General features: G+C 39.1%; 1 protein-coding gene across 6 annotated transcripts in view; it reads right to left on the bottom strand.

The window, feature by feature from the left end:
* The window catches only part of LOC140741801 (voltage-dependent L-type calcium channel subunit alpha-1D-like), a 351,948-nt gene that overhangs the window by 14,516 nt on the left and 313,498 nt on the right, over window positions 1-23,934 (bottom strand). For all 6 annotated transcript variants that reach the window (XM_073072200.1, XM_073072201.1, XM_073072202.1 and 3 more), the window contains 2 exons: window positions 8,849-8,965; window positions 5,575-5,942 (listed from right to left, as the gene is read on the bottom strand). In XM_073072200.1, coding sequence (XP_072928301.1) covers window positions 5,575-5,942; window positions 8,849-8,965 — 485 coding nt within the window. The remainder of the gene's footprint in view (window positions 1-5,574; window positions 5,943-8,848; window positions 8,966-23,934) is intronic.

Genomic DNA, 23,934 nt, shown 5'->3' with positions numbered 1-23,934 from the left:
GATGGTCATACCATTTTCTAATTGCCTTTGAGAGGATTGTGGTGAGCAGCCTTCCGAATTAGAACATAAAAGACATAAGAGGAGAAAAAGGCTATTTGGCCCATTGAATCCGCTCTGCTATTTGACCATTGCCGATTTATTTTCCCTCTCAACCCTATCTCCTGCCTTATCCCTGTCATCTTTGATGCCCTTACAAATAAAGAACATATCAACCTCAGCTTTAAATATATCCAATGACTTGGCTTCTACAGCTGTCTGTGGCAATGATTTCCACAGAATCACCATCTTCTGGCAAAAGAAATTCCTCCTCATCTTTTTTCTAAAGGGACATTCTTCTATTCTGAGGCTGTGAACTCTAGTTCTAGACTCCCCCATTTTTGGAAAGGTCCTCTCTCAGCCTTTCAATATTCGGTGGGTTTCAATGAAATTCCCCCCTCATTTCTTCCAAGGACAGGCCTGAGCCATCAAACACTACCCATCCATTAACCCTTTCATTCCTGGGATCATTGTCATAAACTTCCTCTTGACCCTTTCCAATTTCAGCACATTCTTTCTTAAGTATAGGGCCCAAAACTTCTCACTATACTCCAAATGTGGTCCGACCACTATTTTATAAAGCCTCAGCATTGCATCCTTGTTTTTGATTTCCAGTCCTTTTGAAATGAATGCTAACATCGCAGTTGCATTCCATACTACCGAATTAACCTGCAAGTTAACCTTTAGGGAATCCTGCATAAGTCCCTTTGCACCTCTGATTTCTGAATTCACTTCTGCTTCAGAAAATTGCTGGGGAAGGTACTCCCAGAATGCTATCAAGTAGTGAGTTCCAGGGTTTGGACCTAGTAAGGAAGAACAATATCAGTAAATGAATATTATTGGATGGTGTGCAACTTGCAGGAGAACATGGAGATGGTGGTGTTTATAGGTCCTGATTTCTGTGTTTTTGCTGGTGGTAGAAATTATCATTATGGGAGCTGAAGTCAGAACAGTTGAAATGAATAATCTTCCTTCACTACAGGTCACCAATGGCCTCAATGTGTAATTTTCATGTCCATACACACTGAAGCCAAGTTGACCTGTAGCAAATATAATGAATACCTATGGTGTGGAGGGGTAATTATCTTGAGGAATGTTGGGGCTGCATTCATCCAAGTAAGTATTTAATCACACAAAATCTATATTTGACTGAGTATGGCAAGGACCCTGAGCAGAATTTGAATTTAATGGATTCATAGTAAGGGAACCATCTGCTTTCAATAACTGATTACTAACTAAGCGCAGATAGGACATCAGACCAGGAATTCTCAGAAGTGTCACCAATTCTACCACATTCCACTCTTTATTTACATTTAAGATCAGGAGTGCGACTATCTATCAATGCTTCCAGGGTCTGGTTCCAATCAGAATTACTCAAGTTATAATGCAACCAGTCTGTCGCATGATATATACTACAAATAAGCTTTCCTACAGGCTCAAGTACTCAATTTCCTTTGAATTAATATCCTGAATAGGCAGGGATTTCCATGTCCCGGGGCATATCATCAATCTGTCAGGCTACAGCAAACCTCCCTTAATCTGGAACACCATAACACGTAAAGGCAGAATTAGGAGATTCCATCATGCCTGATTTATTATACCCATCAATCCCATTTTCCTGTCTTCTCCCTGTAACCTTTGATATGCTTACTAATAAAGAACTTATCAACCTCTGCTTTGAATATAACCAGTGCCGTCTGTAACAATGAATTTCTCAAATTCACTACCCTTTGGCTGAAGAAATTCCTCCTCATCTCTGTTCCAAAGTGATATCTTTCAGTTTTGAGTCTGTACTAAGACTCCCCCACTATAAGAAACATCCTCTCCACGTCCACTCCATCTAGGCCTTTCTAAACTGCAGCCAGTATAAGCTCAGAGCCATCAAAAACTCCTCATATGTTAACCTTTTCATTCAGAGGATTATTCTCGTGAACCTCCTCTGGATCCTCGCCAATGTCAGCACATCCTTTCTTGGATAAGGCACCCAAAACTGCTCACAAAACTTCAAATGTGGTCTGACCAATGCCTTATAAAGCCTTAGCAATACATCCTTGCTTTTATATTCTAGCACTCTTGAAATTAATGTTAACATTACATTTGCCTTTCTCACCACTGACTCAACCTGCAAGTTAAACTTCACAGAATCAATGTATGAGTACTCCCAAGTCTTTTACACCTCCTTTTCTGAATTCACTCACCATTTCGACAATAGTCTACACCTTTATTCCTAGTAGTTAAGTGAATGGCCATACATCCCAAAGCATTCTATACATACATCAAGAGCAAGAGGGTAGCTAAGGAGAGGGTAGGACCACCCAAGGATAAAGGGGGGAACATTTTCTTCATGCAGAGGATGTGGGTGTGGTTCTTAATGAGTACTTTGTATTAGCATTTACCAAGGAAAAGGACATGGCGGATAGGGAGATCAGTGCCAAGAACGGTGCTAGGACATTTTGAAGTACGGGAGGAGGTAGTGTTAGGTGTCTTAAAGAACATTAAGGTGGATGTCCTCAGGGCCTGATGGGATATATCCCAGGTTATTGAGAGAGACAAGAGATTGAGAGATTGCTAGGCCTTGACCAATAATTTTGAGCCCTCTCTAGCCACGGGTGAAGTCCTAGAGGATTGGCAAGTAGCTAATGTTGTTTCATTATTCAAGAAGGCAAACAAGGATAATCCTGGAAACTATAGACTAGTGAGTCTTATGTCAATGGTAGAAAAATTACTGGAGAGAATTCTTAAGGATAGAATTTAAGAGCATTTGTAAAACCATGACCTAATTAGGAAGAGCCAGCTTGGCTTTGTATGGGGCAAATCGTGTCCTGCTAAGTTTGGGATGGAGCACAGCCAAGTTAGTTTAAAGGGAATGTGAGAACTAGGTAAATATTTAGTTCCACATTAGTCTGTTCTGCAAGGTTAACAAATTAAAATGCTCACTCTGCTTTTCTCTCTCTACAGATACTATCTGTATTTCCAGTGCTCCGTATTTTCATTTCAAATTTCCAGGATTTAAAGATTTGCAATGCTCTCACTCTGAATACTGTTTTGTCTTCTTTATATTCTTCTCAGGGGCTCCCTGGGTTGAACAGAAACAAAGGGGAAAGAAGCTCCCTCAGTTTGAATACAGAGCAGAACAGAACAGCTCCAAGTTTAAGTGCATTAAATATAGCACAGAAGTCAGATGCTTACATACAGAAAAAGAGACAGACTCCCTCTGGTATAATATCAGTGGGAGATGGAGACTCGGTGACTGTGTTACTGTGGTTAGAGCACAGCTATGTCTGCTTAGAGACAGTGAAAAGAGTATGTTTGCGAAGTCTTGAAGCACAGCATAATCTCCAACTGTTTTAGACTCCCATACCATTCAACAGCGCTCTGTCAAAACTGTATTTGGTTTTGTTAGAATTTTCATGTGTCATACCAGTGCCCTCAAACTTTTGAGATATGGTGTTTCATACATTATGAGTCAACTTGTTTTATATTCATTAGATGGAGGCTCAGGCTATTAGCATTAATAGAGCAAATCACAAGCTAGTGATGACATCTATTGGAATTAGCATAGCAAGCTCAGAGCAAGGACTCAATAACCATAAATTGATGAAGTGTGAGGCAACTGAGTTATGTACTCATTAGGAAGGTAATGTCAGCATGCAGGTTTTCCCCTTACTCTGTGAAACCTGCTGGGCAAAAGTTCACCTGCACTAAAATAAATTGTGCCCAGGTAGCCTCTGCTTTGCAATATGAAGTTCAGACCCTGGAACATAAGGTTGCCAGGACAGGGACACACTTGTCACAAGATGAGCTCTCCAACGAGAAAGGTTTGATGATTCAGCGTCCCTGCCACAGAGGTGGAATTGGCAGCTGTGAAGAGATTCCTGGCTTGACAGAATCCTTCTGAAGGGTTTCAGCCCGAAATGTTGACTGTATTCTTTTCCATAGATGCTGCCTGGCCTGCTGAATTCCTCCAGCATTTTGTGTGTGCCGCTGAGACTCCTGGCTTTCCTACCAAGGTTTTCCAGGGCTGGTTTGATGACAATGACAAGAAAATCCAGAAGCTAATTGATAGTAAACAAGAACTTCGCGCATTAGAAGCTGCTTCTTTCCGCAAGAGAGATAAAATAACACAACAGGTGCCTGAAGGCAGAGATCCAGCAAAAAAGGAAAATTGGGGCCCACAGAATGTAAGGTGGATGAAGAGAACACAGGAGGCTCTGTGACTCACGGGCAGTCAGAACATAAATGGATGTTTTCAGCTCTGCAAAATCCACTCAGGATCCAAAATATCTAAGACTGAGAGTCAAGAATTAATCAGAGAGGCAATCAACATTCACTGGTTCATGGTTTTGACATAAGTGTTCTTCATCTCATTCCACAGTAACCTGTCTGACCTTGCCACTACTCATAACCAAAGAGAATAAAGGAGGCCAAATAAGACATCGGGGGCACACAGTATCCCCAGTGAAAACCAAGGCGGTCAATTTCAAATCCATAATTTCATTGTCCAGAACTGGGAAGAAGAGAATAAACCAGGACACCTGTGGTAACTCTGACATCTTCAACAAAGAATATGTTCGACTCTGGTAACTATATAAGAGTCTCTCTGCTGTCTACAAAACTGACTCATAACCTTCCTCAGCCTTTCTCATAATAAGTTTGTGCCTCAATCCATCAAACTTCCCACAGGATTGGAGCTAATCTTCAGAACTAATGAGACATTCAGGAATGGCAATTCAAAATGAATCTGATTGATAGGTTTGAGGAGGCAGATGTTACTTGTGTTAGCACACATTCTGTGGCCGAGCTCCAAGACCTCATCAACTCATTCACTGAAGCATTTGAATTGATGGGTCATGCACCCATGAGACAAAGATCCTCCAAGAATGTGGTCCCCATTGTACCACACTGTCTTCTGACAATAAAGGTTCATATCAAGACCCTGGAAAGTGTGGACCATTTTCCATGTCTCAGAGCCATTTCTTGGTGAAGGAAGACATCAATAATGAAATTCACCACTACCTTCAATACACCAACACAGTCTTTAATCAACTGAGGCCACATATACTGTTCTAGCTACAGTTTTCCATGTTTCAATGTTTTCACTAATCAAAGAGAAATTAAACTGCACAAATACTGATCCTGCTCCAAAAAAGATGCACCTCCTGTCCACATTAATTTGAGACTAATGTACAAATAGCCGTTTAATTAAAGGGGGCAATAATCTCCCCCTTCTGCATGAGACAGGTGAAGGAATGGATCTTTCAATGTGCAAGTTTAGAAAGACATTTTAGAAAATTATGTTTGATGTGCACTTTCAATACCTCAAAAACAACCAATTTAAATAAGGCACCGAGAAATGCAAAAGAGCATTTCAGTAGTTAAGCTGCTTATTTTTAACAGCACTTTTTTATTTTCTCATTTCATTTGCTGTCCTTTGTTTAATTATTGATGATTACATGTTGAAATAAATTACAATGAGGAATAGCTTTAATTAAAAACATCATTTTCATTACAGCAAAAAGAAACTATTGAAATTCTTACCTTCTGGAGCTTGATTTCCTTGGGGTTTCTTGGTCTGAGGCCTGGGAATTGTGATTTTTTCCAGTTGGCTGTTCATGATTTAAGGAGCCATTATCTTTTCCATTTGCAGTTTTGGATACATTGGCATTGTTGAGGTTCACATTAGTGGAATTTGGTGATACCTTTCCATGAAAACTGTGGTTATGCTGGTTGTGCGATATGGAATTCTCAGTGTTGGTGGAAGGAGGGTGTTTGTCATAATCAGCTGTTGGAGGAGTTGAGGATCGTGTAACCTGCAGAGGTCGTTGTGTGACATTTGTTTGTTGTAAAAAATTCCTTTCCTCTACAGCCATATGATTGACATGGTTGCCAAAAAGGCCACCACTTCTCTTCAAAACAGCAAAAGAAAGATGGTCCAAATTAAATTCCATTTTAAGTTACTAAAAGGCATATTAATCTGTAATATTCTATCATTAATACAGCAAACATCATAATAAGTATTATATTAGACAAAGAAAACAAAATTTTATTTTAGAAATTAGGCATGTAATATGAGAGATACTGAAAGCATGGCCAGGTAAACCTCCAGATCATCATAACCTTGGTCTCATCATTGACCTTGAAGTGTGGGTCTTACTTCTGAGGCTGAATTTTTGCCAGTAGTAATTTTATCAAGGTATCCCTGTTTGCTGTTTCAGGTAAAGGTGCCATAAGAATGCAGTTGGTCATTGGTTAACATCCGAGACGACTTTGCACCATGTTGTATTTCCCATAGACTGATGATCGCAGGCAGAATCTGGATGCATTACAGTGGCTGGAACTGTGATGAAAGCTTGTCCTGTCACAACTTCCATCCAGATTGTATTGCTATTGAACCCCCAAATCTCAGGCATGGTGTTTGAATCAGGAGCAGGTCAGGACATAACAATTCTCACTCCTGTTGCACTGATACAGTATGTCTCCTCTTAATTCATAACACAATGGAAATCAATGAGGTAAAAGCAAAACTGCTTTGTACTGCTATGAGAGGGATCAGTAATCAGCAAGCGATGCAAGCTTGAGTGAATTTGTAAGGATTAATTTCACATGCAGAATGATGCTTACTCAAATGCTTATGATTGAAAGTACATGTAAGTAATTAAATCAAATTTTGCTTTATAATTTGATGCAGACTTTTAATAATAAGTGAAGATGCTAACTGAACACTTCCTGGCACCTGATTTATCTTGTTTTGTTAAAAAGCGAGTGTAATGGCTTTATTTTGCTCATGATACCATGATGTCCTGATCATATATTAATTTGTTGATTTGCTTATTTAGTTTTTGGATCTGTGTATTATTCCTGTCACCTCAGCTTATCAGTACTAATTCTCCCTTGTCTTTAGATAGTTTGTTAAAATCTGCAGCAGGAGAATGTTTTCATTCTTCATTATTAAGCATATTTCAAAAGCCTCTTAACCATATACAACCACTATATTTAAACCAGGATCACTGTCCTGAGGTAAGGAGAACACTACCTTGATTAGCTTTTTTCATTGTTGTTGCCATACAGATTTTTCCACACTGGATTCTGAGAAAGTACTTTAAAATTTGCCCTGAGTATTTTTTTTAAAGAAACCTCTGCAGCTTTGATTCTTGTTTGATTTATATCAGTAAATATTAGTAAAACTTAATTGTTAATTGTTCCTTTATTTATTGGCAACATTGGAAGTATTACAGAAAAATGGAATGGTTAAACTAAATGGATTTTATTTCTTCCTAAAGTCTTCTGGTTTAGAAGTCATACCAATTACTGATTTAATGTATATTCAATAATGTTTGGGAATACAAACAGGTGTTAATTAGCAATTCATTATTTCAGATTTTACTAATCTATTTGAGATAGATAATTTACTTCTATGTGCAAAGCATACTAGGCTAGAAATTCTGCTTAGCTAGTATTAGACTGGCTGCCAGTTACATGCTCAGCCCAACATCCAATTTTCTTCAATGGTATTTAATGGCCAGAAAGAGATCAACCAGAGAAATTTTTACCTCAGAGTAAAGGGCGATATTTATTATGCAAAATACAGAAATTGCACTCAGTTTGAAATTCTGTTTCTATTTGGCACTTAAAACAGTATAAAGTACACACATAGTGTTCATAATATATTGTGCACATACTAGTGCACATAGACTTGTCATCTGAATTTGAATGGACTTCTACAATATCTAGGCAAAAACATTATATCTATTTAAAAGCATCTCAAAACATTTTAGTCCACCCTAATGGATGAGCTTGATGGATATAATGAAGTATCCCAGCAACCATTTTGATCATTGCCCCTTGGCTGAAAACTCCAGTTGTCCCTTTAACAAATGCTGCACAATATTTGGCACCAGCTGTGCTCCTTTGAGAGGCTAGGATCAAAGTGAACAGAGTTTATTGTGGGGAAGATGTCTACAGACCCAGTCGGGCCTGGCAGTTTGAATTGCAAATTGGTGGCTATATCAGAGTGTATGTAACAAAGGAGAGAAAGGGGCAGGACCTGGCTTTTTGAAGACAGTGTATGACAGGGGAGGGAGGGCGATAGCTGTGAAACTAGTTATGTCAGTTTAGAGGAAGCAGACGTAGATTGGGACTGAAATAATTAATGGGTGGGATTGGGCGAATGGATTATATCTTGGAAATATCAACTTATCCCAAGAGTGCCCAGGAATAGCTTCAGCGTCAGTATGGTGCAAGTTCCACTGCAATGCTCCAAAAGGAACATGACATGAAGATTATCGTCATCTTGGCACAAAGCTACAAAGGTGACTCATACCTGGAAATGTACTTTACTCTGGCATATGATTAATTTTCAAATTTGTGATATTAAAAAAACATTATGTCATTAAATTGCTTGGCACTGCAGCCAGAGTTATGCCATAAATCGATAATAATGGTGTTGATAATAAATATCATGATCTCATGGCTGAACTTAGGGGCAGTGGCAGTTCTTGGTAAAGCATTAACATCATTGCCTTGGCACCAATGAAAAATCACCTTGAGGAGGACTACTTTTTTGAAAATTTTGCAGTAAGTAAATCAAATGAGCTAGTTCCCTGTCAGCCTGTACTTTGATTTATGCAATTAAACATTCCATCAGCTTTACTCTTCTCAGCAAAGGATTGTCATGTCCAGAAGTTCCTGTTGCAGGAAAATTGGCTCGAGCATTCATTCAGGTAAAATACACTGAGCCAACATAACAATCATTTGGTGATTCATGTAACTCAATGCTGGGAACAAGTGGGAACTACTAAATGAGTTAACTTACTCTGTATATATCCTCATCATCTTCTCGAGCCCCCTCTATAATATCCTCTTCCTGTAGATCACATGAAATTGCTCTACGAATTTCAGGTCCAATGTCATGTAGGGTTCTAAGCCCAGCCTATAAAATAAAATATGTTATCTAGAAATGTCACTTCATATTGATATCCCACTGATATGCATAATCCTTTCACTAAGATACTGAGAGGACAGCTATCAGCCTCTGCTAATGTTTACTTAATGTACCAAAGGAGGTACATAAGATTGGCGTGAGTGTTGTTCCCTCTCTTTGTTGCTCGTCCTAATGGCTCAACTGTTATGAAACAGTGGTGTACATTTGAGCAAATATTCTATAACTTTGTGTTGCAATTTGTTGAAGCACTGGGTTCCAACATCAAGGTTGGTCAAACTTTAGAGCTGAAGGCTGGATCTGTGCCCAGAAGTCACACGCATTTGTTTACACAACATTGAAGGCGTACCATTGAAATTCATCCCATATACTAATTTCAGTAGCAAAACTTATTTATATAAAGTTCCCTAAATAATCTTTCTTTTGTGAACTCTAAAAACATGAGGAAACTCTTGTTTGCAAACTCTAAGCTAAAATGCAAATTCTACTTATCTTCACATAAGAAACAATTGATTTGTACCTTTTTTAACATTTTAAAGAGTTTGAACTTTATGTCTGTTGTAGTCCTGTCCATTGGTGCAAATATCATTTTTCTATTTCTTACAAATGACAACATTATTAACATGTGTGGCATCTGTTACTGACCTACCCCAACAGAACCTGGATCTCCAGGTTATCACTTCATTGTTAGGCTGTGCTACAACAAGAAGAGTAATGTGCAAAAAAAAAAATCAGGAACTAAATGTGATTAAAGAATCTCGCCAGAACATGGTGCTCATCTCCAGTGACTTTTAACTTTGATCTTAATGTGTTTTCATTTATCGGCAAGCAGCAGTAATAAAGCAAACTGATTGTGATCTCTGGCAGCAGTGATTGTAATGAAGCAGCCTAATTGAGGCACCACGTTTGAGTAGGCTGCTCACTAGACCAGAAGGAAGTACCACTGCACAATACCATTTAGCCCTTCCCTTTGAGCTCTCCTCCATGATTTTCCCCTTCTCCATTTTCTAGGCATTTGTCATAACCAAATAGAAAGCGACACGATCAAGAGTCAGGGAAACACTGAGGGGGCATCGAGAAGGCAAAGCTAGTAAACCATCCACCAAACTACCATAGAGTACTACAGCGCAGAACCAGGTTCTTCAGCCTATGCTGGCCTAACCTTCTGTCTTGTCCCATCTACCTGCACCCAGAACTTACCACTCCAAACATAGCCCATCCTCTTACTTATTTTCTTGAATATTGCAGTTGAATCCGCATCCACCACTTTTGCTGGCAGCTCATTTCACACTCACATCAGTCTTAGAGTGAAGAAGCTCCCCCTCAGGTTCCCCCTAATATTTTATCTTTCACCCTTAGTTCCAGTCTCACCCAACCACAGAAAAAAAAGCCTGCATGCATTTACCCTATCTATAATATTTTATACCTCTATCAAATCTCTCCTCATTCTCCTACTCTCAAGGGAATAAAGTCCTAACCTATTCAACCTTCTCCTACAACTCAGGTCCTCAAGTCCTAACAACATCCTTGTTAATTTTCTCTGTACTCTTTCAATCTGATTGATATCTTGGCTGTAGGTACAATGTGTGATGAGAACTGGACACAATACTCCAAATTTGGCTGCACCAACATCTTATTAACTTCAACGTGACATCCCAACCCCTGAACTCAATGCATTGATTTATGAAGGCCAATGTACCAACATCTCTCTTTATGACCCTGTGATACCACTTTCAAGGAATTATGGGTCTGTATTCCTGTCAGAGAGATAACCATCAACTTCAATTCTTTGGCTTCTCCTGTGAAGGCGATGTTGGATCCAACTGACAACTTCATCCTTAACGACAAGCAACTTAACTTTCTGGACCAGCCTCCCCTGTGGGACTTTTTACAAAGGCCTTGCCAAAGACAACACCCTGCACCTTTCCATCATCAACTTGCTTGATAACCTCCTTGGAAAAACTCTAAGATTGATTAGACATGACCTACCATGCACATAACCATGTTGACTATTCCTAATCAGGCACTGTCTATTCAAATTCTTATGTATCCTATCCCTTAGAATATCTTCCAATAATTTCCCATTGACTGACATCAGGCTTATCAGCCTGTAATTTACAGAAGTAAGAAAATCAGTTGGACAGGTCAAGAATTACAAGCACATTTTATAAAAAGAAAATCTTAGTGTCTGTTAACTTCCTTCACTTTAATGTATCAGACATAGGATAAGGTGTCTTACTTGACATCACACTGTTAGATGCAGCTAATATGCAAAGCACAGTCATGTAAACTCAGCTCGCCAATGAAAATCAGGATGACATATTAGTAGAATTACTTCAAGAGGATGTGGTGCAGGTCTGAAGCACAGAGAGCAAGGGACAGACTGCAACAAAGTGTATTAATATAATTTGATATATTTTATGGTAAGTGATAAAAATCAATATGAAGAGGCAGGAGTAGGTGATATCCACCACGCCCCTCCATACACCAATAAGTGCCTGTTGCATCATTCTTGGGTTATCTTGCAACTCGATATTACCTTCCCACTTGACCTCCCCATCACTTCAATTCCCTAATGTCCAAAATTCAAATCAGCCTTGACCGCATTTATTGACTGACATCCCCAGCTTTCTAAAGTGAAGAATTCCAAAGATATACAACTCTTTGTGTAAGGAAATGTCTTTTTTTTCTGTGAACATGGACTTCATTTTAGATTATCCTGGTGAACAGCCTTGAAAGCATCCGCACTGTTAGCCACTTTCAGAATGTTTTATAATTCTATAAAATATTTGTATATTGTTGCAGACTTCAGTAACGATAGGCCAGTCAAAAGCCACCTCTTCTTAAGGAGTACTTTCATCGTTCCAGGAATTAGTCTATCTACACAAAATTGACTCCAGGACAAGTAATACACACAATGTGCTGGAGGAGCTCAGCAGGTCAGGCAGCATCAATGAATGGGAATAAACAGTCAATATTTGGATTGTGACCCTTCATCAGGACTAGAAAGGAAGGGAGAAGAAGTCAAAATAAGAAAGAGGAAGGAGAAGAGGAAGTAGTATAAGGTAGTAGGTGATAGGTGAAACCGAGAGAGTGGGAGTGAATGGAGTAAATGAAGTAAAGAGCTGAAAAGTTTATTAGTGGAAAAGATAACGTGTTGGAGAAAGGCAAATCTCACAGGAGAGCACAGAAGACAATGGAAGAACGGGAAGTGGGAGTAGCACCAGAGGGAGGTGATGGGCAGGTAGAAAGAGATGGTGGAAGAGGGAAACAAGAATGGGGATGGGAGCACTACCAGGAATTTGAGAAATCAATGCTCATGCCATCAGGTTGGAGACTACTCAGACAGAATATAAGGTGTTGCTCCTCCAACCTGAGTGTGGCCTCATCATGGCAGTAGAGGAGGCCATAGACTGACATGTCAGAATGGGAATAGGAAGTAGAATTGAAATGGATGACCACCAGAAAATCGTTTGTGGCAGACGAAGGTGTTCCAGGACAAGTATCTTCTTCCTTTGCCAGAGGGAACCAAACCCCATGAACTATTTTGCATTAAAAATATCTGAATGCCATTTGTTTTGGTAATTATCCCACTAAATGATTAGTGACTTGGTATGATTAATTGCTTTTGATATTCATAAGAAGGCATGAGTGTTAAGTGATTAAAATGTACTTTCTGTTTTCATTACATTTTTGATAGATACTGAGCAATTTAAGTATCTGTAGGTACACATTTAAAACATTTAAGGGTATAAATTCAGTTCCAGGAATTTGACACAGTGCCTAGGCGTTCTGTATTCCATAAACCAGAATACCAATGTGTGTATTACAATGAATGTTGAGTCAACGCTAACAACATCCATCTTTACCTCACTCCACCACTTATCTACTGTCAAATAACAGTCTATTTCGATGAAAGTTTAACTGCATCAGAATGAACCCATTGTCTTTCTCTGCCATAAAGCCATTCCCCAGCTGCTGATTTCACTCTTTTTCTTGGGTACTATCCTGGGCAGAATCTATACTGGGTTGTGAACATCAGCATTTTTATTTGAGCAAATTTTTACCCCCCCACCACCACCACCATGGGTAGCTCTCTAAGATAACTGCAAGGAAATGCACCTCACTGAGAAATTCAGGTCAAGTCAAGTCAAGTCGCTTTTTATTGTAATTTCAACCATAGCTGCTGGTACAGTACACAGTGAAAACGAAACAACGTTCCTTCAGGACCATGGTGCTATATGAAACAACACAAAATTACATTAGACTTCAGACCTACACGGGACTACATAAAGTGCACAAAAACAGTGCAAGACAGTACAATAATTAATAAACAAGCCAATAGGCACAGTAAAGGGCAAAGTACAATATAATAATAAATGATGTAAATGTAAACAATATAAACAATCTTTTAGCAGGAGTTGAGAAAAAATGAGCAAAAATTGCAAAGGAAATCCTGAGAAGTCTGGATTTCAGAAAGCACTACCAATTCTCTTGAAATACACAATCGGCAAATTGATCTTATGTTATCACCAAAAGAATATCCCAAAGGTTCAGATTCACTACAAGTTTCATATGTATATGTAGGGACCCAGCATGCATGGGCAGCTGAAGAATGTACAAACTACACAATATCTGACAGCCTAATATGTTGGGAGTCTGACATAGGTTAAAAGGTAATCTACTGACTTCCAACAAAGGGAGCATTCATGGGTCCGTTTTTCTTGCTTGCAAGGGCAAGATCAGTCCAGTCTATTACCTATTGAGATACAGTATGGAATAGGCCTTCCAGGCCCTTTGAGCCACGCCGCCCAGCAATCCCCAGTTTAACCCTTGTCTAATCACAGGACAATTTACAATGACCAATTAACCTACCAACTGGGACATCTTCAGAGCATGGGAGGAAACCCATTAATTCACGGGGAGAACATACAAACTCCTTACAGGCAGCAGAATTGAACCTGGGTCACTTGCACTGTAAACCTTTGTGCTAACCACTACGCTACCATGCTGCCCTGTTATAGATGCAATCTAAGCTAATAAGGAAGGTAAAATTTATCTGTCTTAAACCCAGTGCTCATCAGAACCAGAAGGTTGACTAGGAAGAGTCTGCTTAGCTCACTACGTAATACTTGGCATAGTTCTTTTTATTTTCCATATCCACAGAAGTGCAGGCATGGTGGTATTAATTAATTTTGATACTGTTACTTTATGTTAACTTGTCTTTAAGTGGAAATTCTCAGTGTTGCCATCAGGTAGGAGGTACAGAAGCCTGAAGGCACACACTCAACAATTCAGGAACAGCTTCTTCTCCTCCACCATCTGATTCCTAGGTGGACATTGAACTCATAAACACTACCTCACTTTAAAAATATATATTATTTCTGATTTTGCACTATTTGAAATCTATTCAATATACATTAATATACTTACTATAATTGATTTACTTATTTATTTCTTCGTTTCTATGTTATCATGTATTGCATTGATCTGCTGCTGCTAAGTTAACAAATTTCACGACACATGTCGGTGATAATAAACCTGATTCTGATTCTGAATTTCTGCTTTCATTTCATAGAAGTAGCTCAGTACACTTACAGGCTACCCTACATAATGAACAGATTGTGTTTTTATAGACATTCATTGGTTGATTTTGTCCATAAAATCAGAAAATAGATACAAAACAAAGCTATTCAATATGGAGTCAGAGTTATGATAGTGATACCTCCATAAAATTGTAATGAATTATATCAAAAGCACATATGATTGATAAGAAAAAAAAATTACTAATAGAGGAGAGAGAGGAAACTCTCCACCAAATGTATGTACATAGGATCTTTGTATTTAATATTATGGGAGCTTGTTCATATATAGGGATGTCCATAAGTCAGGCAATTGTATCCTAAGGGCACTCTACAATGAAAAACTTAAATCCATGTGCATGCAGACTTAAAAACCACTTAGGAGATAAATTCATTAGTTCTTGGTTGCAGGAATGATATTGTCCCAAAAGCAATCCTGGATTGGGAAGCTTGTGGCTGGCTGAAAGTTGGGTCTTAATGTTATTCACATTAATTCTCAGCAATGGCAGCAAAACTATAGAGTTGATTAATGACCACAGGAAGAGGAAATCAGAGGCCCGTGAGCCATTCGAGGATCAGAGGTGGAGAGGGTTGGTAGCTTTAAATACCCTAGCATTATCATTTCTGAGGGTCTGTCCTGGGACCGGCATGTGCCACTTCAAAGAAGGCATGGCAGTACTTCTGCTTTCTTAGAAGCTTGCGCAGATTTTGCATGTCATCTAAAGCTCTGACAAACTTCTATAGATGCACAGTGGAGGGTATCCTGACTGGTTGCATTACGGCCTCCAATGGAAACATCAATGATCAAGAGAGGGGCAAAAAACACATTGAGCACATCTACAAGCAGTGCTGCCACAAGAAAGCAGCGTCCATCACCAAGGACCTCACTGACAGGCCATGCTCTCTTCTCACTGCTGCCATCAGGAAGTGGTTTCAGAAATAGTTAATACCCTTCAACCTCAAGCACTGGAACCAGTGTGGCTAACTTCCCTCACCTCAATACTGAATTTATTTAAACAACCTATAGATTCACATTCAAGGACTCTACAACTCATGTTCTCAGTATTATTTGTTTTTTTATTTGTCTATTTATTTACTTAGTTACTTATTGTATTCTTTTGCACATTGGTTGTTTGTTAGTCTTTGTGTGTAGTTTTTCATTGATTCTATTGTATTTCTTTGTTCTACTGTGAATGTCTGCAAGAAAATGAATCTGGTGACATATTTATATATTTCGAAAATAAATGTAATTACACTTTGAACTTGAACTTAATTGGATGAACTAGTAATGTCTCTCACTCTTTCACACACACTGAAGAAGTTAACTTGCCTTTCCAAACATGTCTAAAGAAGGAAGGGAATGTTGGAATACTTTGTAGCCAATATGGCATGCTCGCTCCTCCTGACTTCACAGTAACGGGTTTTAACGGGTTAAAACACTTCCTTTCCTTTAATCATCAGCCAGTTAAAAACTTAAGAATCCAAAGATTGAATCTCAGGAATAGCAAAATTGCAGGGGAAGACTCCTCTTGCATATTTATGGATCCAACCCCAAGTAATATCAGGCATCTTATAGCCTGGAAAATTGATATATAAGAAATAAATATCTTCAATGATGTCCAGTTACTACTTAGGAAAATCTTATTCAGATTGCAGAGGTGTTCTATTATTGGATCTCTAGATGGTGCTGCTGTGCAGTTAGATGTTGGGTACTTTGCACATCAGTATTTATTTTCTGCCACATTATTTGTTTACCAGTCACCCTCTTCCATCTTCTCTGCTACCGAGATTAAATTATTTCTCTCTTTTGCAGTTTTAATTAAGGGCCCTAGACATGAATCGTTAACTCTCTCTCATTAACGATGAAACACTCAAATGTTGCCTGACCTGTTGAGTGTTTACAGCATTTTCTGGGGGTTTTTTAAAAACCTTTACTTGAAGACTGGACAATGCAACTAAACCCTTGGGAATCACAAACATTTTAAATTTGTAAACTTTGAAATAAGTACCTTAGAGCACTCTGATTAACATGTTTGATTCTGATTAACACGTTTGATTCCAGGACAGAATGGAGGTGAATGTAATTGTATGGGATGTCCAGGGATATTTTCAATCTGCTGCATTACAAACATCCTAAATACAGCTGCGAGATCTATCAACACACAGAAACTAAAGAGATAAAAGAGGCTATGGAATGACTTGTCATGCTTGCCATACAGCTACTCAACACAAGATCCAAACAAAGAATAAATATTAGCAGTCACCACTGCACCTGCAGATGGAAGAACCTCAGATGACCCTGCCAAAGTAGGTGACAAATCAGGGTATGGTGAAAAGCAGCAACTAACTACTTGATCACATCAATTACCAGAGTAACTCTAAATTAGCTCAATGCAACAGAAAGTAGCAGGGAAAGAATAAAAGCACACAATAAACTGGATACTCATAAAATGTATTGAAGCATTGTTAGAAGGTTTGTATTATTTTTGCTGAATGATAGAGATTACAGAACAGTGTACATTGAGGATGTTTACCCCACTGAGTCTGCAGTAGTTCTTTAAAAAGAACAGTTCCATCTGTTCCACTCCCCATCTTTCTTTCATATTCATGCATAGTCCTTCTTCAAGGATTTATCCAGTTCTATTTCAAAGGTTATTCTTTAGCCTATCTCAATTATTTGATCAGGCATTCCAAATCATATCAACTGATTGAACATGAAGTTTTGCCTCATGTCATGTATTTTCAATTTCTGCCTTTTATCCATTGAGAACAATTTCTTTCTTGCTCCATCTAAATCCTTCACAGTTTCAAACACCTCTACCAAATTTTCTCTTGAACAAATTCCAGTACATTTATCTATTCTTCTGTAATTTAAAACACAGAACAATACAGCACAGGAATAGGCTATTTGACTCACTATGTTATGCTTAACTATTGAAATTAGTAAACAAATGGCCAATTAAGCTAATCCCTTCTGTTTACATAATGTCCACACCCTTCCATTTCCTGCACATCCGTGTCCCTATCCAAGTCACTTGAATGCCTCTATTGTGTTTGCCTCCACCATCACCCCAGACACCCACCACTCTCTGTGTTCAAGAAACTTGCTGCACACATCTCCTTTGAACTTACCTCCTCTCGCCTTAAATGCATGCTCTCTGGTGTTAGACATTACAATTCTGGGAAAACATACCGGCTGTTGACTTCATCTCCTCTCATATCAGATCTGCCTTCAGCCTCTGCTGTTCCAGGGTTTCAGAGAAAACAATCCAAGTTTGTCCAGCCTCCCCTTCTAGCAAATGCCCTCTGATCCAGGCAGCATCCTGGTAAATCTACTATGTACCCTCTCCAAAGACTTGACATTCTTCCTATAATGGGGTGCCCAAAACTGTATGCAATACTCCAGATGTGATCTATAAAGCTGCAACATAACTTTCTGACTCATAAACACAGTTCCTTGACTGATAAAGGCAAGCATGCTATATACCTTTAAATCCATCCTATCAATCTGTGTAGCGCCCTTTTAGGGAGCTATGAACTTGGACTCCAAGGACCCTCTGTTCATTAAAATTTAAGAGTTTTGCCATGTCCATCATATCTGCAATTGATCTATATCTCAGTATCCTTTACTAATCTTCTATGCTATCCACAACACCACTGATCTTTGTATCATCTGCAATCTTACTAACCCATCCATCTACATTTTTAATTAGGTCATTTATACAGATCACAAACATCAGAGGTCCTAGTATAGATTGCTTCAGAACACCACTAGTCAATGACCATCCAACCAGACCAAGTCTCATTGACCATCACCCTCTGTCTTCTATAGGCAATCCAATTCTGTGTCCAAGCAGCCAACTCACTGTGGATCTCGTGCATCTTAATCTTCTGGATAAGCCTCCCACAACAGACCTTGTCAAACACTTTACTAAAATCCATGTAAACAGCATCCATAGCTCTACCTCCATCAATCGCCTTCATCAGCTTCTTGAAAAACTCACAAGCTAGTAAAACATGATTTACCCTATACAGAGACATGTTGACTGTCCCCAATTAGACCATGCTTTTCCACATGTCATAATTCCTATCCCTAAGAATCCTCTCCAGTAACTTCCCCACCACCATAGTTGCAAGAATTGTCCCTTTTCCCCTTTTTGAGAATGGAATAACAACAGCTGTTCACCAGTTCTCCAGAACCTTTCTGTAGCTAGAGTAGACACAAATATATTGGTCAAGACCTCAGCAATCTCACCTCTCTTAATAAACTGGGGTATATCCCTGCAGGCCCTGGGGACTTAGCCACCTTAATGTTCTTCAAGAGACTCAACACTACCTTCTCCTTTATCTTGAAATGCCTTAGTAAATTAGCATGCTCCACACAGATCTCGCTATCCTTCTTGGTAAATACTGATGTACTCATTAAGGACCTCACGCACATTCTCCACCTCTCAGCGCATGGCCCCTCCTTTATCCTTGAGTAACCCTACCTGCTCCCTGGTTACTAGGGAAAATAGGAAGAGGGTAGGACTTCCCTCTGTACTTTCCACCAAACGTACACACCAGGATATCTTCAAATTTGCCTGAGAACCTCCAGTAACTTATATAGGAATTAAAGGCTCTAGTCACTTGGAGATGTTAGTTTTGGGTTACTGGTTGTGATCACATGTCCCTATTTTCCTGGAATTTTACGGATAAGGAAGCGTGTCTACCAAATAAAAAAAAAAGTTCCCAAAAGTCCCTAAAACTTACTTCTGATAAAGCAGCAAGATAAGGGAGAGCAATCTGCAATGGGGGAAGGAAATAATTTAAAAAATGTATTGGAAAGAGTGATTCTGAAAATATTCCTACGCTAGCTGCAGGAGGAACATAGCAACTGGGACTGAGGAGGGGAGAGGTGGGAGTGATTGTAGGAAACCTGGGCTGGTGTGGAAAATACGAAAACCTTCCAAAATGCACCTCTGGGGAGACTGAAAGTTGGTGTGCGATTTCCCACTCCAGAGTCATTCATCCCATCCAAATTAGATGAGAAAGACAAGAAGAAGCTAGAGTAGAATATAAATGTAAGCAATAATTGCTTGGACAAAATAGCCTATTACTGTAAGTCTATTGTCTGTGGTGTCAAACTCTGAAACATTTTCATGTATGTTTCATGTCTTTTCGAAAGCATGGTGCCTAAAATTGATGCCATACAGGGTTTTTTTTGATGTGATTCAATTAAATCTCATTGTCATAGTGCAAAGCCACAAAAGATTAACAGTTTGTATGTTTTTTGCATTGTCTACATGCGCAAAATCAGACTCTCAAAAAAAAACTTAACTCAAAACTTCATCATGAAAAGCAATTTGAAGGACCAAAAAAAAATGTCTTCAAAGGAAATCCTCAAAGCTTTCTCAAAGAAAGACATTATCTCTACTGAGTTCTGGCCAAAGACTTCTCAAGTTGGTGGAGGATCTTCCAGATTCTCTCAAAGTAAAAGCAAGAATATGGAGGGTAAACTTGCACCTTGAAAGAACTGCACAACACTCCAAATAACTCAATCGCCTTTGTGAAGCTCCAACTAGCCTATCCATAGCAAAGTCTGTGGGTCTTGCACAGCCCTTAGAAGGCATAGGATTGAATGGATACAAACTGCTCTCAATTCTTAGAAATATACCGATGGTTACATTCTGAATGCCATCTGAGATTTAACTTCTGCAGTTAAAATCTATAGATTTACCAGTTATAAAACTAAAATGGTATTTACAAAACTTTATATCATCAAATCTATCAGATACTTTGAAGAAATAATTCACTCCATACAGCTCCTGTATCTTTTCTCATGTTACCTCCTATAACTTAGTTATTGTAAATATCTGATACCATCACGTCCGAGAACATAATATTTCATAACAGGAATGTACAGCATGTAACTTACAATGCATTTTTATTAAAATCAGAGATTTACAAGTTAGAAAAACAGATGTGGATTTTTTTCTAGCATAGTACTCTGCATTTTTTCATTACTTCAGGAATTGAATTGCACAAATTTTGTTATTTTGCTGTGAAAGCTGACATGCCATTGCTCAAATGTTTTTAAAAATCCCTTGATTTAATTTTTATTTTTATTTTGAAGCAGAGTATACACTAAAGCAGAGATTCCCAACCTTCTTTATGCCATGGACCAATACCATTAAGCAAGGGGTTCCTGGACCCTGGGTTGGGAACTCCTACACTAAAGGATAATAAGCAACAGGTACCAGATCAGAAGCAAATTACAAGGGTTCTAACCTTTCCCATTCAGCAGCAGTGAGAGAATTTCAAGCAATGGCTTAATCTTCCTATTTCTACAATATTACATTAAGGACCCCGAGGATCAATCCTTTGCATTCGTAGCATTTGTACATATGTTTTCCTTCAGAGACATCATCATCTAAAGATATGTAGACAACAGTCCAGGACACTGCTATGACACCTCTAAGTCTCCACAGCCTTTGCCTGACATTCAATCTAGAATTTTGCAATTTTCTCCACTGCAACATGCAGAAATATGAAGCAAACAAGAGAAAATCTGCAGATGCTGGAAGTCCAAGCAGCACACACAGAACACTGGAGGAACTCAGCAGGCCAGGCAGCACCTATGGAAAAAAGTACAGTTGACGTTTCGGGCCGAGATCCTTCAGCAGGACTGGAGAAAAAAAAGTTGAGTAGATTTGAAAGGTGGGTAAGGGAAAAGAGAAACACAAGGTGGTAGGTGAAACTGGGAGGCGGGCGGGTTGGGTTGAAGTAAAGAGCTGGGAAGTTGATTAGTGAAAGAGATACAAGACTGGAGAAAGGGGAGTCTGGTAGGAGAGGACAGAAGGCCATGGAAGAAAGAAAAGGGGAAGGGGAGGAGCACCAGAGGGAGGTGATGGGTAGGCAAGGAGATAAGTTGAGAGAGGGAAAAGGGGATGGAGAATAATGAAGGAGGGTGGGTGGGCCATTACCGGAAGTTCCGAGAAATCAAACCTCCAACCTGATGGCATGAACTTTGATTTTTTCAACTTCCAGTAACGCCCCCCCCCCCCCCCCCACCACTTCACCATTCCCCATCCCCGCTCTGACCTTATCTCCTTGCCTGCCCATTGCCTCCTTCTGGTGCTCCTCCCTCTTTTCTTTCTTCCATGGCCTTCTGTCCACTTCTATCAGGCTTCCCCTTCTCCAGCCTTGTAACTCTTCCACCGATCAGCTCTTTACTTCATCTCCCCCTCCCAGTTTTACCTATCACCTTGTGCTTCTCTCTCTTCTCCACCACCTTTTAAATATACTCATCTTTTTTTCTCCAGTCCTGCCAAAGGGTCTCAGCCTGAAACATCAACTGTACTTTTTCCATAGATGCTGCCTGGCCTGCTAAGTTCCTCCAGCATTTTGTGTGTGTGTTGCCTGAAATATGAAGCAATCAACTTTGGTATATTTTGCAAATTCCTTATTGCTGACTCCCTTGTAAATAGCTTACAGAAATAGGGTACTTGGCCTGTTGTATCTCCATCAGCTCTCAAACAAGCCTATCTCCATTACCTTGCAAATTTTTATTAACATTATAACATTACGGTTCATTTCCTCCTGATTAAATCAGATTGGTTATTGCCCTGAGTTCACAATTAACGCTTTATTTTCTATCATCAAGTCTTTCTACTTCTGCCTCAGTAATAGCAGATCTCTTATTGCTAAACAGTTGCTTAAACTCTCAATAATAACCTGAAAATAATTTTCATTACTTTCAAATCCCTTCATTGCTTCATCCTGTTGTAATCTTAAATCTTAAAATTATGCAAGAACTTTGCTTTCTCCAATTCCAACTTACTGTGCATTAGTATTGTTAAGACTACACATTTGATTAACTTTGCGTTCCCGTCTGAGTTCTGCAATTCTCACTGAAAGTTAACCAACACTCCACATGGTTTTAAAATGTTCTTAATACCCATCTCTTCAATTACACTTTTATAGTTATCTATTCTAACTTGTGTCCAAATGATGCTTTTGTAGGCTTCTCTCAGGTGCTGTGGATTAAGCCTAGAAAGCATTAGGATAGGGCAGTTGTAGAATGCAGTGTAAGTATGGAAGTGTGACTTTGGTATTTGTCAACTTTGTGCTGAGATCTGTTCAATCTGTCAATCTGATGACAAACAACTGTCATCTGTTTAATGACAATTGTAGAGAAGATGCCTGATTTTGATGACAGTGTGATAGGATGATGTTGATGTGATATTCACAATGGAGTGAAGGTTTAAACATGGTCCTAGATGCCCTGCTAATTAAAATTATTATTACTCAATTCTGATACATTTTTGTTATGTAAGGGGTAGTTAAAGTCTGTCCCGAGCCTTTGTGGCTCATCAGGCCGGTGCTTATGCTGGTTTCTGTGGCGTGAAGCGACTGAGAGTACGAGACTCCCCCCCCAGATAGGATGCCAGTCTATCGCCGGTACCTGTACCCATTTTTCAGCTGGGTGGACTGGAGCATTGTGTGGTTAAGTGTCTTGCTCAAGCTTGCACACACACTACCTTGGCTGGGCTCGAACTCACAACCTTCAGGTTGCTAGTCAAACACCCTAACTACTTGGCCACGCGCCACACTATGTAAGAGGTAGAAGGACATGGAACTGAGGCACAGAGCCATGACCTATCTGGTTCATTGCAGAAACACTATAGAAGAATTAAAGATTGTGGCTACCTAAAGTAAAATGTTACACTTATGGGAAGTACATGTATATAAAAACATATAGAATTTTCATCTCTTATTTAAAATTACCACACTGGCTGCTAATTAACAACACAAGAGATTCTGCAGATGCTGGAAATCCAGAGCAACACAAGATGCTGGAAGAACTCTGGAGGTCTGGCAGCATCCATGCAGAGGAATGAAGAGCTGACACTTCAGCGTGAAAGTTTCATCAGGAGTTGCTACTTAACAACTATCATTTTAAAATAAGTTCAATATTATGCCACAGATACTTGTATTACATAAGATACAATCTAACTTAGAGTGGTGTTCAATCCTGTGCTTCGCCTTCATCTTCATGCTGTAACAGTTGATCCTCAAATGACCTAATTTAGTGACATGTGGGGGCATTAGTAATTAGCCATAAACAGTCAAATGTATTTAAGTGAAGTGTTGGGAAAGAGAAGGGAATCAATGGGACAAAATATTACCACAGTAGTTGAGAAAGTCTTAAAATCTGAGTAGCTTATTCCTGCTCCTAATTCATATGCTCAAGTTGTAAACTTTGTAGGTTAAGAATTTAATACTGGAATATAAAAGAATATGACCATTTTTAGTACTTCCAAGGGACTAGCCTATCTGCATAAGTTGAGTTCATCTAACTTTAACCCTGACCACAGAGGTAACGATGAGGCAAAC

Source organism: Hemitrygon akajei, chromosome 19 (assembly GCF_048418815.1).
Source record: "Hemitrygon akajei chromosome 19, sHemAka1.3, whole genome shotgun sequence".
Taxonomy (NCBI): Eukaryota; Metazoa; Chordata; class Chondrichthyes; order Myliobatiformes; family Dasyatidae; genus Hemitrygon; species Hemitrygon akajei.
The sequence above is the reverse complement of the archived record's forward strand: the minus strand, read 5'-3'. Positions and strand labels throughout refer to the sequence as shown.